At 44.2% G+C, this 14,690-nt stretch overlaps 1 protein-coding gene across 2 annotated transcripts in view; it reads right to left on the reverse strand.

The window, feature by feature from the left end:
- Positions 1-14,690, reverse strand: part of PPP2R3C (protein phosphatase 2 regulatory subunit B''gamma) — a 42,111-nt gene that overhangs the window by 27,123 nt on the left and 298 nt on the right. For both annotated transcript variants that reach the window (XM_077464713.1, XM_077464712.1), the window contains exons 2-6: positions 13,079-13,145; positions 9,793-9,914; positions 8,117-8,221; positions 7,056-7,168; positions 6,809-6,906 (exon numbers count right to left, since the gene is read on the reverse strand). In XM_077464713.1, coding sequence (XP_077320839.1) covers positions 6,809-6,906; positions 7,056-7,168; positions 8,117-8,221; positions 9,793-9,914; positions 13,079-13,127 — 487 coding nt within the window. In that variant the 5' untranslated portion in view covers positions 13,128-13,145. The remainder of the gene's footprint in view (positions 1-6,808; positions 6,907-7,055; positions 7,169-8,116; positions 8,222-9,792; positions 9,915-13,078; positions 13,146-14,690) is intronic.

A 14,690-nucleotide genomic window follows, 5' to 3' on the forward strand; every position in this document is an offset into this window, starting at 1 on the left:
GGGACACACTGGCCTGCAATGGGGGACGCCTCCTGTACCACGTCCTCTGTCTCTGACCATCTCCTGTACCACGTCCCCAGTCTGACCATCTCCTGTCCCGTGTCCTCTGTCTCTGACCATCTCCTGTCCCGTGTCCTCTGTCTCTGACCATCTCCTGTCCCGTGTCCTCTGTCTCTGACCATCTCCTGTCCCGTGTCCTCTGTCTCTGACCATCTCCTGTCCCGTGTCCTCTGTCTCTGACCATCTCCTGTCCCGTGTCCTCTGTCTCTGACCATCTCCTGTCCCGTGTCCTCTGTCTCTGACCATCTCCTGTCCCGTGTCCTCTGTCTCTGACCATCTCCTGTCCCGTGTCCTCTGTCTCTGACCATCTCCTGTCCCGTGTCCTCTGTCTCTGACCATCTCCTGTCCCGTGTCCTCTGTCTCTGACCATCTCCTGTCCCGTGTCCTCTGTCTCTGACCATCTCCTGTCCCGTGTCCTCTGTCTCTGACCATCTCCTGTCCCGTGTCCTCTGTCTCTGACCATCTCCTGTCCCGTGTCCTCTGTCTCTGACCATCTCCTGTCCCGTGTCCTCTGTCTCTGACCATCTCCTGTCCCGTGTCCTCTGTCTCTGACCATCTCCTGTCCCGTGTCCTCTGTCTCTGACCATCTCCTGTCCCGTGTCCTCTGTCTCTGACCATCTCCTGTCCCGTGTCCTCTGTCTCTGACCATCTCCTGTCCCGTGTCCTCTGTCTCTGACCATCTCCTGTCCCGTGACCTGTCTCTGACCATCTCCTGTCCCGTGACCTCTGTCTCTGACCATCTCCTGTCCCGTGTCCTCTGTCTCTGACCAACTCCTCTACCGTGTCCTCTGTCTCTGACCAACTCCTGTACCGTGTCCTCCGTCTCTGACCAACTCCTGTACCGTGTCCTCCGTCTCTGACCAACTCCTGTACCGTGTCCTCTGTCTCTGACCATCTCCTGTACTGTGTCCCCAGTCTCTGACCATCTCCTGTACCGTGTCCCCAGTCTCTGACCATTTCCTGTATAAAAATATATTTTTTTAAATATGTTTCGGTATCGGTTTTCGGCTTAGTGTAGTTTTCATTTTCGGTATCGGTTTCGGCACCAAAAAACCCATTCGGTGCACCCCTAATGTGAACAGGGGCCATTGAAATTAATGAGATTTGGCTTGTTCAGCTTTTAGAGCTACAAGCTTCAAGCAGAAAACCGCTCAGCTGTGAATGGGGCCTTACATTCAAGGCATGCCGTGAATGATACAGTGAGGGAAAAAAAGTATTTGATCTCGTGCTGATTTTGTATGTTTGCCCACTGACAAAGAAATTATCAGTCTATAACTTTACTGGTAGGTTTATTTTAACAGTAGGAGACAAAATAACCAAAAAATCCAGAAAAACGCATTTTAATGAGTGAAATAAGTATTTGACCCCTTCACAAGACATAAAACGTAGTACTTGGTGGCAAAAGCCTTGTTGGCAATCACAGAGGTCAGACATTTCTTGTAGTTGGCCACCAGGTTTGCACACATCTCAGGAGGGTTTTTGTCCCACTCCTCTTTGCAGATCCTCTCTAAGTCATTAAAGTTTTGAGGCCGATGTTTGGTAACTCGAACCTTTAGCTCCCTCCACATATTTTTTTATGGGATTAAGGTCTGGAGACTGGCTAGGCCACTCCAGGACCCCAATGTGCTTCTTCTTGAGCCACTCCTTTGTTGCCTTGGCTGCGTGTTTTGGGTCATTGTCATGCTGGAATACCCATCCACGACCCATTTTCAATGCCCTGGCTGAGGGAAGGAGGTTATCATCCAAGATTTGATGGTACATGGCTCAATCTTGATGCAGTGAAGTTGCCCTGTCCCCTTAGCAGAAAAACACCCCCCGAAAGCATAATGTTTCCACCTGCATGTTTGACTGTGGGGATGGTGTTCTTGGGGTCATAGCCAGCTTTCCTCCCCCTCCAAACACGGCGAGTTGACGCCAAAGAGTTCGATTTTGGTTTCATCTGACCACAACACTTTCACTCAGTTCTCCTCTGAATCATTCAGATGTTCATTAGCAAGCTTCAGGCGGGCCTGAACATGTGCTTTCTTGAGCAGGGGACCTTTCGGGCGCTGCAGGATTTCAGTCCTTCACGGCGTAGTGTGTTACTAATTGTTTTCTTGGTGACTATGGTCCCAGTTGCCTTGAGATCATTGACAAGATTCTCCCGTGTAGTTCTGGGCTGATTCCTCACCGTTCTCATGATAATTGAAACTTCACAAGGTGTGATCTACCATGGAACCCCAGACCAAGGGAGATTGGTAGTTATTTTGGGTTTCTTTCATTTGTGAATAATCGCACCAACTGTTGTCACCCTCTCACCAAGTTGCTTGGCGATGGTCCTGTAGCCCTTTCCAGCTTTGTGCAGGTGTGCAATCTTGTCCCTGACATCCTTGGACAGCTCTTTGATCTTGGCCATGGTGGAAAGATTGGAATCTGATTGATTGCTTTTGTGGACAGGTGTCTTTTATACAGGTAAAAAGATGAGATTAGGAGTACTCCCTTTAAGAGAGTGCTCCTAATCTCAGCTCGTTACCTATATAGAAGACACCCCCGGGAGCCAGAAATCTTGCTGATTGAAAGGGGAATCAAATACTTATTTCACTCATTAAAATGCAAATCGATTTATAACTTTTTGAAATGCGTTTTTCTGGATATATTTGTTGTTATTCTGTCTCTCACTGTTAAAATAAACCTACCGTTAACCACTTGGTTCCCACACTACGTCTATTGACGTCATGGGGTTTTGGTGGTTATATCTAAATGATGCCTGAGGCCACAGACATCATTCAGATATTGCCGTTTTCAGCCGGCGATTCCCTACACCATAAGAATGATCATAGTGGCTGTTCCGCTGCTTGATCGTTCTTACGGGCGGCGGGAGGGGACGCCCCCCCTCCCGTCGCCCTCCGGTGCTTCTACCGACTCACCGTTTCCATCGGTGAGTTGGTCACAGGATCCGCCGGCCCCAGCAAGTAATCATAGAGATTTCCGGCGGACTAGATTGTCCCCGGAGTCTCTATGATCGTTTGGAGGCCGGGCGCGATGTTATGACGTCACGCCCGGCCTCGGTATTCAAATTAACGGTGCCGATCTGGCTAGGAAGCCAGGATCGTTTTTTTTTTTTTTTTTATTCTTCCCAGCCTAGAGGTGAGATATGGGGTCTTATTGACCCCATATTTCACTGTAAATAGGTCCGATCGTGCCATATTCCTATTACAAGGGATGTTTACATTCCTTGTAATAGGAATAAAAGTCATCAATTTTTTTTTTTTTTTTTTTTTTTTTGTGTAAAACTAAAAAAATTAAAAATAAAATTAACAATAATAAAAAAATAAAATTTAAAGCGCCCCTGTCCCCGTGAGCTCGCACACAGAAGCGAACGCATACGTAAATCCCGCCCACATATGAAAACTGTGTTTAAACCACACGTGAGGTATCGCCGCGAACGTTAGAGCGAAAGCAATAATTCTAGCCCTAGACCTTCTCTGTAACCCAAAATATGTAACCAGTAAAAAAATTGAAAGCGTCGCCTATGGGGATTTTTAAATACCAAAGTTTGGCGCCATTCCACGAGCGCGTGCAATTTTGAAGCGTGACATGTTGGGTATCTATTTACTCGGCGTATCCTCCTCTTTCACATTATGCAAACAAATTGGGCTAACTTTACTGTTTTTCTTTTAAAGCATGAAACAGTTTTTTTTCTGAAAAAAACGCGTTCGAAAAATTGCTGCGCAAATACCGTGCGAGATAAAATGAGCGCCATTGTATTCTCTATGGTCTTTGCTAAAAAAACATATATAATGTTTGGGGGTTCTATGTAATTTTCTAGCAAAAAAATTAGGAATTTTACATGTAGGAGAGAAATGTCAGAATTGGCCTGGGTGCGAAGTGGTTAAAATTATAGACTGATTTCTTTGTCATTGGGTAAACGTACAAAATCAGCAGGGGATAAAATACTTTTTTTCCCCTCACTGTAACTGTTACAGGTGCTTTTAACCCAACTGATAAAAACCTGTAATAGTTCAACCAACCATGACTGTACATATCCTTGGAACGTCATTCACCATCCAAGCATGATTAGCAAAATAAATGTATTGATGTCAAAGTTAAGAAAGGGATAGAGGTCGACCGATATATCGGCCGATATCTGGCGTTTTTTAATTAATCGGCATCAGCCAATTGTTCTGATAAAAAAGGCCGATTATATCTTCGGCGCAACTTGCAAATGACTTCTGTAATAGAAGTCAATACAAATTGCCTGAAATCTTCTGGAGGGACTTCTCTCTGGGCAGTCTGCCAAGAAAAAAAAATCAAAGATATACAATGTTTATAGTTATCAATGAACTGAACTGGGTGTGTAGGAGTTCTCAGTTTAACCATTTAAAGACTAAATCTTTTCTGACACTTGTTGCGTACAAGTAAAAATCCTGTATTTACTGCTAGAAAATCACTTAGAACCCCCCAAAAATGATATAGATAGATAGATAGATAGATAGATAGATAGATAGATAGATAGATAGATAGATATTTTAGCAGAGACCCTAGGGAATAAAACAGCGGTTGTTGCAATATTTTATGTCACACGGTATTTGCGCAGAGGTCTTTCAAATGCAATTTTTTGGGAAAAAGTACATTAAATGATTTTAAAAAAAAATAAAAAAATAAAAACTGTAAAGTTAGCCCATTTTTTTCATCTAAAAGTTTTGATTACCTGTTTTTGTGTATTTAATATATCGTTTTTTTTTTTAATCTAAATTATACATACAAGTGAACTAATTGGAGGTTTGTTTTGTTTAATAAATGTTTAAATGCAAGAAATTTTCTGTATCACTTATTACTTAAGGCTGCTTGCACGCTGGAGCGAGCAGGCATTGACGTTAAAACGCTGCTAGTTTAAGCGGCGCTATTTGGCTGCTAGCGAGGCACTTATAACGCAGCTAGCGGCCAAGGAAGGGGTTAAATCGCATTGCAGGGGCTTCGGCAGCAGTGCCCATTCATTTCAATGGGCAGGAGTGGTGGAGGAGCGGTATACACCGCTCTAAAGATGCTGCTTGTAGGACTTTAATGTCCTACCAGCACATCGCCTCAGTGTGAATGCACTTGGGGTTTCACACAGACTGTAGGGGAGCCATTTTACAGGCACTTTACAGGTGCTATTTTTAGTCCAAAAAGCGCCTGAAAAACGCCCAGTATGAAAGGTTTCTGTTAGATTTTATGAGATGAAGCGGGAAAAAAATAAAAATAAAAAAAAATAAAATAAAATAAAAAATCGGTCTAACATATCTGCCCACAAAAATCGGCATCATATATTAGCCATCGTTCGCCCACAATTTCTAAATATCGGCATCGGCCAGAGAAAAACCCCTATCGGTCGACCTCTAGAAAGGGTCATTAAAAACAACATGCATACATAACATTGAAGCTATAAAAACAAAAAGGACCATCTATGGATAGGTGGCGTAATTCCACTCAGGTTTCAAAAATTGTTAATGCTGTGATACAGCTGGGATAGTATCCCCAGGTCCGATAACCTATGAAGAGTGACCCTGGTGTTAAATCAAGGTTGAACTATTAATCAAAGGGAGAGGATGTATGAAGTCAAAATACAAGGTTGAAACTAAAGAATATGCATAGTCCTCCCGATCTGTATTGGAAAACTGTGGACAAGTGGATGATTGTATGTAAAAAATGACTGTGATGAAAAAGGGGGGGGGGGGGGCATTGCTGGGTAATAGTGGTCAAGAGCAGATATACAAGTGGGGTGGTGTATGTGTTGGAATGTCCAGTAAGATGATTGTGGCTTGCTGGAACCATAAATAAGTGAACACAGTCCTCCTTAACCTCCCTCTCACTGTACCAATCAGAGTCCCTTTGAGACACGCTCTCAAACCCCGAATAGACCAAAATAAACCAAAAGGCGACAGTCCTTTCCAAAATGTGAGAGAGGTATACTTATCAGCTTGTGATCAAGTCCACTGATCCAAAGTCCCAGTGTATGTCCTTCCCTTGTCTTTGAAAACGACAGCCTTGTAAAGTCTGAAATGCCATAGGCGGGTTTTACCCCAACTGCCAAGCCATCAAATGGCTGGCGTTATAACTGATCATATGTGCAGCAGCATGGAAACTGCAGATAAAAGAAAGGCTTATCCCGGCCATACACCTCTGAATAATTGTTCAATTCTCGACCATCATTGGGAAGCAGCAACGGACGATTTTTGTTTGGCCATCGAATTGAGCGATCAGGCATTTTGGAATTTTTTTTGAAAAACAAATGAATTTCTAGAGTCCATCTAGTTTAACCAATTGGTGAAATTGAAGGCTTGGTTGGTTAAATCTCGAAATCAATGATGGCACCATCGAATTACAAAACGCACAAATTTATGATCAACAAATTATTCGTAATTCAACCCAGGTATGACCTGCATTATGCTGGCCAAAGATGGATCGAAATTCGACCTGTTCAGCAGAGATCAGTCAAATTTCGATCTATCTATAGCCGTTACCACTACAGAGAATTGAATCTAATGCTCAGCTTCTCTTGAACAGGAATGTTGGAAAACTTTCAATCGATCAACACTGCAGTGCTGATCAGTGTATTCTGACATCAGAGCAATCCTGCTGTCAGAATACAATAGCACAGCCTTCCTTCATCTACCTTGATTGTGTGAATGGGGGAATTCCTGGGTGGGGGTAAGTTCCACTTTACATTTTAAAATAATATAACATTTTCCTATTAGACCAGCATCCCTCCATGAATCCTCAAACTTACCTTTTCTCATTACATAGTTGAAAAACTGCATAATGGAAATTCTTCCATATGGATCATTGTGCACAAGTTTGCTGAATACTTTTGCAGTAAAAAATGGTCTATGAGAAAAGGAAGGACATGTTGATAAAGAATGTTCAAAAATATAATAGAATATAATAGAATAAACACAGAGAAAATATAGTGTGCAAGCACAAGTTAAGAGAAGAAATAAAATAGAAGCAAAAAGTTTATCTAACATAGTACTCACCTGCATTTTTGTCCAGCCTTTTCCCCTACAGTCTGGAAGTTGGTATAGTTAATCATGGCTTCATCACCAATCATAGGAGGTGACTGATGCTTGTCCAAAAGAAACCACAGATTCTTAGCAAAGGAAATAAACAAGAGTGAACACACAATACATCCACTGTAATTCAAAAAGACTGGCAGATTTTGCAAAAGTGTCTCTCATGAATTCTAAAGTTGGGGAAGAATGCGCCAAATTCAAATACCTTTCAAAAAAATTGTACTTAAATTTGGCTCCACTGCTGCACCACTTTTAGAGTGCACGATTGACCAGGATTGCTTTTATGAATCTGACAGATGTTTAAAGACGCACTCTTTCCTCCTGCACAAAAAAGTAAGCTGAATGCTCACTAAGAAGAGATAGATATATAATATTATCTCTCTCTCTCTCTCTCTATATATATCTATATATCTATATATATACACACACACATATACACACACACACACACATACTAGCTCATTATGCCTTTGTCTTGCAGGGTTTTTTTTTTGTGATTTTTTTTTTTTAGGGTTTTCAGGCTGGAAGCTGGGTTCACACTGCAGCGGTTTATGAGAACGGATGTGATTCGCACCGCACTGCAGTGCAAATCACATGCGATCTCTGTGCGATGCGAGTTCAGCCATACAGATAGTATGGCTGAATTCGCATCACACACGGCCCAAACTCGCACAGGACCCTTTTTTTAGTCCCCAGCAGAATCAGATCGCATGGGTGTTCACACCATGCGATCCGATTCCTGTCCGAGTTTGCAGATCGCACTGCGATATGCGAACTGATCTGGGGGTGCCATTAACGTTTCACTGACACTCCCAGCAGTTCGCATAGGGCAGTGTGAACTGCTGCCGGGAGGTATGCGATGCGGGAACCCGCAGCGGATTCGCGGCGTTCCCGCATTGCTGCAATGTGAACCCAGCCTTAATAATATTAATTTGGATAAATTGAAGGCAAGTGCAGAATTCTAGCAGATACCAAGGTGACAAGTTTACTGTAAAGTTGCAAAAACCCTTGACAACACCTCTCACCTGAAGCTCCTCATTATCTAGCAATTCTCGACTCTTCCTCTGCAGAAATACAGCTCGTGACTCTTCTCGTAGCTTCTGCTGTAACACCTCATCTTCTGCTGGTAACTGCATGGCAAAACAGTGGCTGATCAAGAACTGCACTAAATAGTTATTACTTTTAAAAATAGAACTACCGGCAAATAGCTCAATACACAAGTTCTGTTAAAAAACATTATATATTGGGTTCTCATTCTTTTAGCAGCCAGGCACATGTGGAGTAATTAAAAAAACGGGACCGGTGTATTACAGCCTTATTTCAAAATTGATTAAATTCATTATTTTCCTCTAAAATTCTACAAACAATATCCATAATGACAAAGTGAAAGACGTTTGTTTGAAATCTTTGCAAATGTATTAAAAAAAAAAAAAAACTACTTAATGTACATAAGTATTCACAGCTTTTGCCATGACACTCAAAGTTGAGCTCAGGTGCATCTGGTTTTCACTAATCATCCCAGAGATGTTTCTACAACTTGATTGGAGTCCATCTGTGGTAAATTCAATTGATTGGACATGATTTGGAAAGGCACACAAACCTGTCTATATAAGGTTCCACAGTTAACAGTGCATGTCAGAGCACAAACCAAGCCATGAAGTCCAAGGAATTGTCTGTAGACCTCTGAGACAGAATTGTATCTTAGCACAGATCTGGGGAAGGGTACATAAACATTTAGACATAAGGTCCCAATGAGCACAGTGGCCTCCATCATCTGTAAATGGAAGAAGTTTGGAACCACCAGGACTCTTCCTAGAGAGGGCCGCCTGGCCAAACCGAGCGATCGGCGGAGAAGGGCCTTAGTCAGGGAGGTGACCAAGAACACCATGGTCGCTCTGACCATGCTCCAGCGTTTCTCTGTGGAGAGAGGAGAACCTTCCAGAAAAAAAAAACATCTCTGCAGCACCAATCAGCCACTCCTCCGTAAAAGGCACACAACAGCCCGCCTGGAGTTTTCCAAAAGGCAACTGAAGGACTCTCAGAAACAAAATTCTCAGGTCTGATGAAACTAAGATTAAACTCTTTGGCCTGAATGCCAAGCGTTGTGTCTGCAGGAAACCAGGCACTGCTCATGACCTAGCCAATACCATCCCTACAGTGAAGCATGGTGGTTGCAGCATCATGCTGTGGGGATGCTTTTTAGAGGCAGGAACTGGGAGACTCATCAGGATTGAGAGAAAGATGTATGCAGCAATGTATAGAGACATCCTTGATGAAAACCTGCTCCAGAGCACTCTGGACCTCAGACTGGGGGGAAGGTTCATCTTCCAACAGGGCAACGAACCTAAGCATACAGCCAAAAAAAAAAAAACTAAGGATTGGCTGAGGGACAACTCTGTGAATGTCCAGCCAGAGCCCAGACTTGAACATCTCTGGAGAGATCTGAAAATGGCTGTGCACCGATGCTCCACATCCAACCTGATGGAACTTGAGAGATCCTGCAAAGAAGAATGAGAGAAACTTCCTAAAAATAGGTGTGCCAAGCTTGTAGCAGTCAGGAAGGCTGTACGATGCCCCATCATTTCTAACAGCGGCCCTGCACACATTTTATTGATGGTACAGTAATTCGTACAAAATGCACACATTTTCAATTTAGACAATATTTTTTTATTCCTCCATGCTGGCAGGTACATTTGCTCACCCTGTAGTAGAATCGAGGGATGTTCTGGGAATTTGACCCCTTCTGGCATCCTTTCCACTCAGAATAAATTTTAGTAAACAGGGCCATTTCTTCATCCTTCATCTCCTCCTCACTTCTTCTAGCTGACAAAAAGAAAAGCTTCTTGTTAAACAAAGAAAAAAACAAATTGTCACTAAATGTAATGTAGGTCTACATGTGAACAATGTTACCAGATGACATATTTAAAATAAAAATCTGCTTCTTCCATGCTTTAAATAATAAATATTAAGTTCCATCAGGTCACATATAGTTTAGACAAACATGACATGGTCTCTGCCTCATCGTAGAGCAAGGCCTGCAAATATGGCTGTCACCATAAACAAATATATATATATATGTATATATATATATATATATATATATATATATTTATATTTATATTTATATATTTTGAGGTACCTGCTGACATGTATGGCCTAGGTTTCGCATTTATACATGATGCGGATTGTATGATCTGGAAAAAACAAATATTTGTTTTTCCAGAATCTTAAGATATTTTGCTTTGGGTTATGGAACCCAGATACTTTGTAGAGCTTTGGGTGGTAATAAGCTTTCAATCCTAGGTCCATATCTTAACTGGCAGCCAAACTTTATTACCTGTCACAGGCTTTCCTTAATAAATTAGAGCTGATGGATGCTCAGAGCTCTCTCTCTCTCTACACTACCGTTGTGTGAAAAGGCCAAGTGCTGACCATTTGTCTTAGGGCACCTACTGGGAGAGCCTGTTAAAGCTGGTCATACATGGCTCAAATTTAACACATTTAGCAGGAATTTCAAACCATTGGTGGCCCTGTCAGTACCACCCAGCTCAGCAAAAGTCAATTTCAAGATAAAAAGAACTTGTGACACCACTGCATGCTGATGATGAATATTTAAAGCAGAACTCCAGCTTAGATTTTTTTTTTCCATGTCCTTGTTGCGGATCTCCTACATTTACCAACTTTGCTATCCATGTTCTTCTGAGCTCTGGAGTTCCTCTGTAATAGGCTGCTGAACTTGCTGAAAAAACGTTATTGGCTGCTGACATTCTGTTTGTAAGACCACTGGCTGCTATCCCTCTGCTGAGCACACCCAGCGGTCTGGCACGCCCACTTGTAGTCCTCTGAAAGCTGAGCAGGGAAACAGTGCAAAGTGCGAATTGTGGGGTGGGCGGGGGGTGGGCTCAGAGGTACTCCTAGAATGTATTTAGCAGATTTAAAAAGGTATCTATACTGATAATAATCTCCGCTCTGCACTAGTGGGACTGGCATTTGGCTCTGGTGGTCCCCGACACATTGCACTGCTTTGCATTTATAAGGCTGTATCTCATCATACCGTGTGTTACGATTGGCTTGCTGGCTGCAGAATGAGGAGCAAGATTTATGTTGAAGTGGGCAAGTTTACATTTACAAGACTAGTGTACCTCCCACATTCACTCCCATCCCAAGTATTCATGGGAAATGTAGGCTGATTACAGTTAGAGAGAGAGAAGAGGATATGACACAATCACTGTTCTAACACCTCCACCTTGCCTGAATATAGGATACATTTTTTGAATCACAAAACTGACTTCCTGAAAATTCAATTGGTCATATATCTCTTAAACGGTAAGAAATATTAAAAAAATTTAAGCTAGCAATCACTAATTTGCACAAAAAAGAACAAAAAAAATAAAAAAAGGAGGAGGAAAAAACTAATTACTACCACTAAACAAGAACTTTCGGGACCTCTTTAAATGTGTAAAAATGGACTGGAGATAACCTGTTATTTTAGGACAAGATGCAGAGTTGAAGATATGCCTCTTTGCAGCTCCTATTCATATACAAGTTATGGGTGAAGGGAGGGTTTCCTATAGGGAAAATGAGCATGCATGCTTTATGGGAGAACAACAAAAGGGTGTAGGTGTCACAGAGAGGGAAAAAAACAAAGTAAAAAGTGGTGAAGGGGATGGCCTGCACACATTTTTAAGCAAGAGCTCTGGTCTAAAGAAGACCTTTTATACTTTGGTAATGAATACATGTTTAGGTCTCTAAATATAGCCTAAGTTGTGATATGTAAATTATCTCCCATCTCTATGATGGTTTTTGTTTTACCGAAAGGGTTGTTTTGAAAAAAAAATTGTGCTTAACAGAGTTTTTTTAACATTCAAACTTAATGTAGATATAAAAAACACAATTTAATCAATGCATACTTAAAATTAAATATTAATAAAATATATTTTACACAGAACCCGGATCAATATTAACCCCCACATTGAAAAAGAAAGGAGGGCCAGCATTGTGAGACAATAAGGCCATTTTGCTTTGTGCATGCATGTCAGTTCAGTGTGAATGTGCCTAAAGAGAAGAGACTCAATCCTTATTCATTCAGAGAAAATTACATGGGGCAGGGGACATGGCAGGGAACATTACATGGGGCAGAGCACAGGGCATGGGACAGGAGACATTACATTGGGCAGGGCACATTACATGGGACATTCCATAGGACAGGGGACATTACATGGGGCAGGGCACATGAAAGGGGACGTTACATGGGACAGGCCACATTACATGGGGCAGGGCACATGACAGGGGACATTACATGGGGCAGGGGACAGGCCACATGACAGGGGACATTACATGGGGCAGGGGATATGACATGGGACACGCCACATTACATGGGACAGACTGTTGGGCACATTGTGGGGGGGGTGACTATGACGACACAGCTGGGCACACTTCAGTACTGGCTTTCTTCTCTTGGGCTTCAGAACTCATTTCTTATCTCCTCCAGTGGCACGCTGTTCCTCCTCGGCCCATCCTCCTATCCTGTTCACCCCAGATGATGTCACATACAACCACTTGGGAAGGACAGGAGGAGGGGAGGAGGGGCCTGCAGGGAAGAGCGCACTACAGCCAATAGGGTGCCAGCCGCTTCCCTGCCTATCTCTGCCTGTGTCTATGCGATCCTCCTGTCAGCTGCCTGCAACTAACAGTCAGATCACAGCAGAACCCCGGTTGAGAACCACTGCTCTATAGTACAGAAAAGGGAAGTCCATAACCATGGCTATGGATCATAAGATTGGACAAACAATTACAATCCCTCTGGCATATAAAACAGTTTGTATATGTGTCCACTATGTATTTAGCCATTTGCCAGATGTTCAGTTGTAGTATTTATGCACATTGTCTGTAATTGTTTATATGGAGCTCAGTAAAATGTTCCTGGCTATAATACAAAATGTCTTGCCACAATGTATAACAAATGACCATTTGTACTTTAGTAATACCTTTGTTATCCCGTTCCAGTTTTTCTTTTAGACTTTTCTTCCAATCCATTGTAGATGTGGTTATTTTCTACAGACAGGAAATAAATATAGAATTATACAAATCAAGAAGTTTAGTGTTTAATTTTTATTGTGATAGACCCAAAAACATTGCAAGAAAATCTGAAGAAACATCTGTCATGCAATCAAATACAAAGGGGGGGGGGGGTATTAAAATTGGAGTGCAAAATCCAGTGCAGCTCTGGAGAGAAACCAATCATCTTCCAGTATTTTTTTTATTTTCTTTATCAAAGCTTAATTGAACAAGCTGAAGTTAGAAGCCGATTGGCTACTATGCACCGCTCTCTTCAAAAGCGCCAAGGAACGGGGAGGGAGCAGCGCGGGGGCGAGCCGAGGAACAGGGCAGAGAACGCAGGGGCGAGCCGAGGAACAGGGCAGAGAACGCAGGGGCGAGCCGAGGAACAGGGCAGAGAACGCAGGGGCGAGCCGAGGAACAGGGCAGAGAACGCAGGGGCGAGCCGAGGAACAGGGCAGAGAACGCAGGGGCGAGCCGAGGAACAGGGCAGAGAACGCAGGGGCGAGCAGAGGAACAGGGCAGAGAACGCAGGGGCGAGCAGAGGAACAGGGCAGAGAACGCAGGGGCGAGCCGAGGAACAGGGCAGAGAACGCAGGGGCGAGCCGAGGAACAGGGCAGAGAACGCAGGGGCGAGCCGAGGAACAGGGCAGAGAACGCAGGGGCGAGCCGAGGAACAGGGCAGAGAACGCAGGGGCGAGCCGAGGAACAGGGCAGAGAACGCAGGGGCGAGCCGAGGAACAGGGCAGAGAACGCAGGGGCGAGCCGAGGAACAGGGCAGAGAACGCAGGGGCGAGCAGAGGAACAGGGCAGAGAACGCAGGGGCGAGCAGAGGAACAGGGCAGAGAACGCAGGGGCGAGCAGAGGAACAGGGCAGAGAACGCAGGGGCGAGCAGAGGAACAGGGCAGAGAACGCAGGGGCGAGCAGAGGAACAGGGCAGAGAACGCAGGGGCGAGCAGAGGAACAGGGCAGAGAACGCAGGGGCGAGCAGAGGAACAGGGCAGAGAACGCAGGGGCGAGCAGAGGAACAGGGCAGAGAACGCAGGGGCGAGCAGAGGAACAGGGCAGAGAACGCAGGGGCGAGCAGAGGAACAGGGCAGAGAACGCAGGGGCGAGCAGAGGAACAGGGCAGAGAACGCAGGGGCGAGCAGAGGAACAGGGCAGAGAACGCAGGGGCGAGCAGAGGAACAGGGCAGAGAACGCAGGGGCGAGCAGAGGAACAGGGCAGAGAACGCAGGGGCGAGCAGAGGAACAGGGCAGAGAACGCAGGGGCGAGCAGAGGAACAGGGCAGAGAACGCAGGGGCGAGCAGAGGAACAGGGCAGAGAACGCAGGGGCGAGCAGAGGAACAGGGCAGAGAACGCAGGGGCGAGTCGAGGAACAGGGCAGAGAACGCAGGGGCGAGTCGAGGAACAGGGGGGGAGTGCAACTGGATTGGACTCCAGCACCTATTCTCTCACATCACCAAACCCCTGGGACTAGTAATGCCCTCCTCTCATGTTGCAGCTATACTGCTATTAAGCATAACAAGAAAGGCACAAT

The sequence above is a fragment of the Lithobates pipiens genome, unplaced genomic scaffold (assembly GCF_037356315.1).
Source record: "Lithobates pipiens isolate NorthernLeopardFrog02 unplaced genomic scaffold, aLitPip1_a1.2 Scaffold_30, whole genome shotgun sequence".
NCBI lineage: Eukaryota > Metazoa > Chordata > Amphibia > Anura > Ranidae > Lithobates > Lithobates pipiens.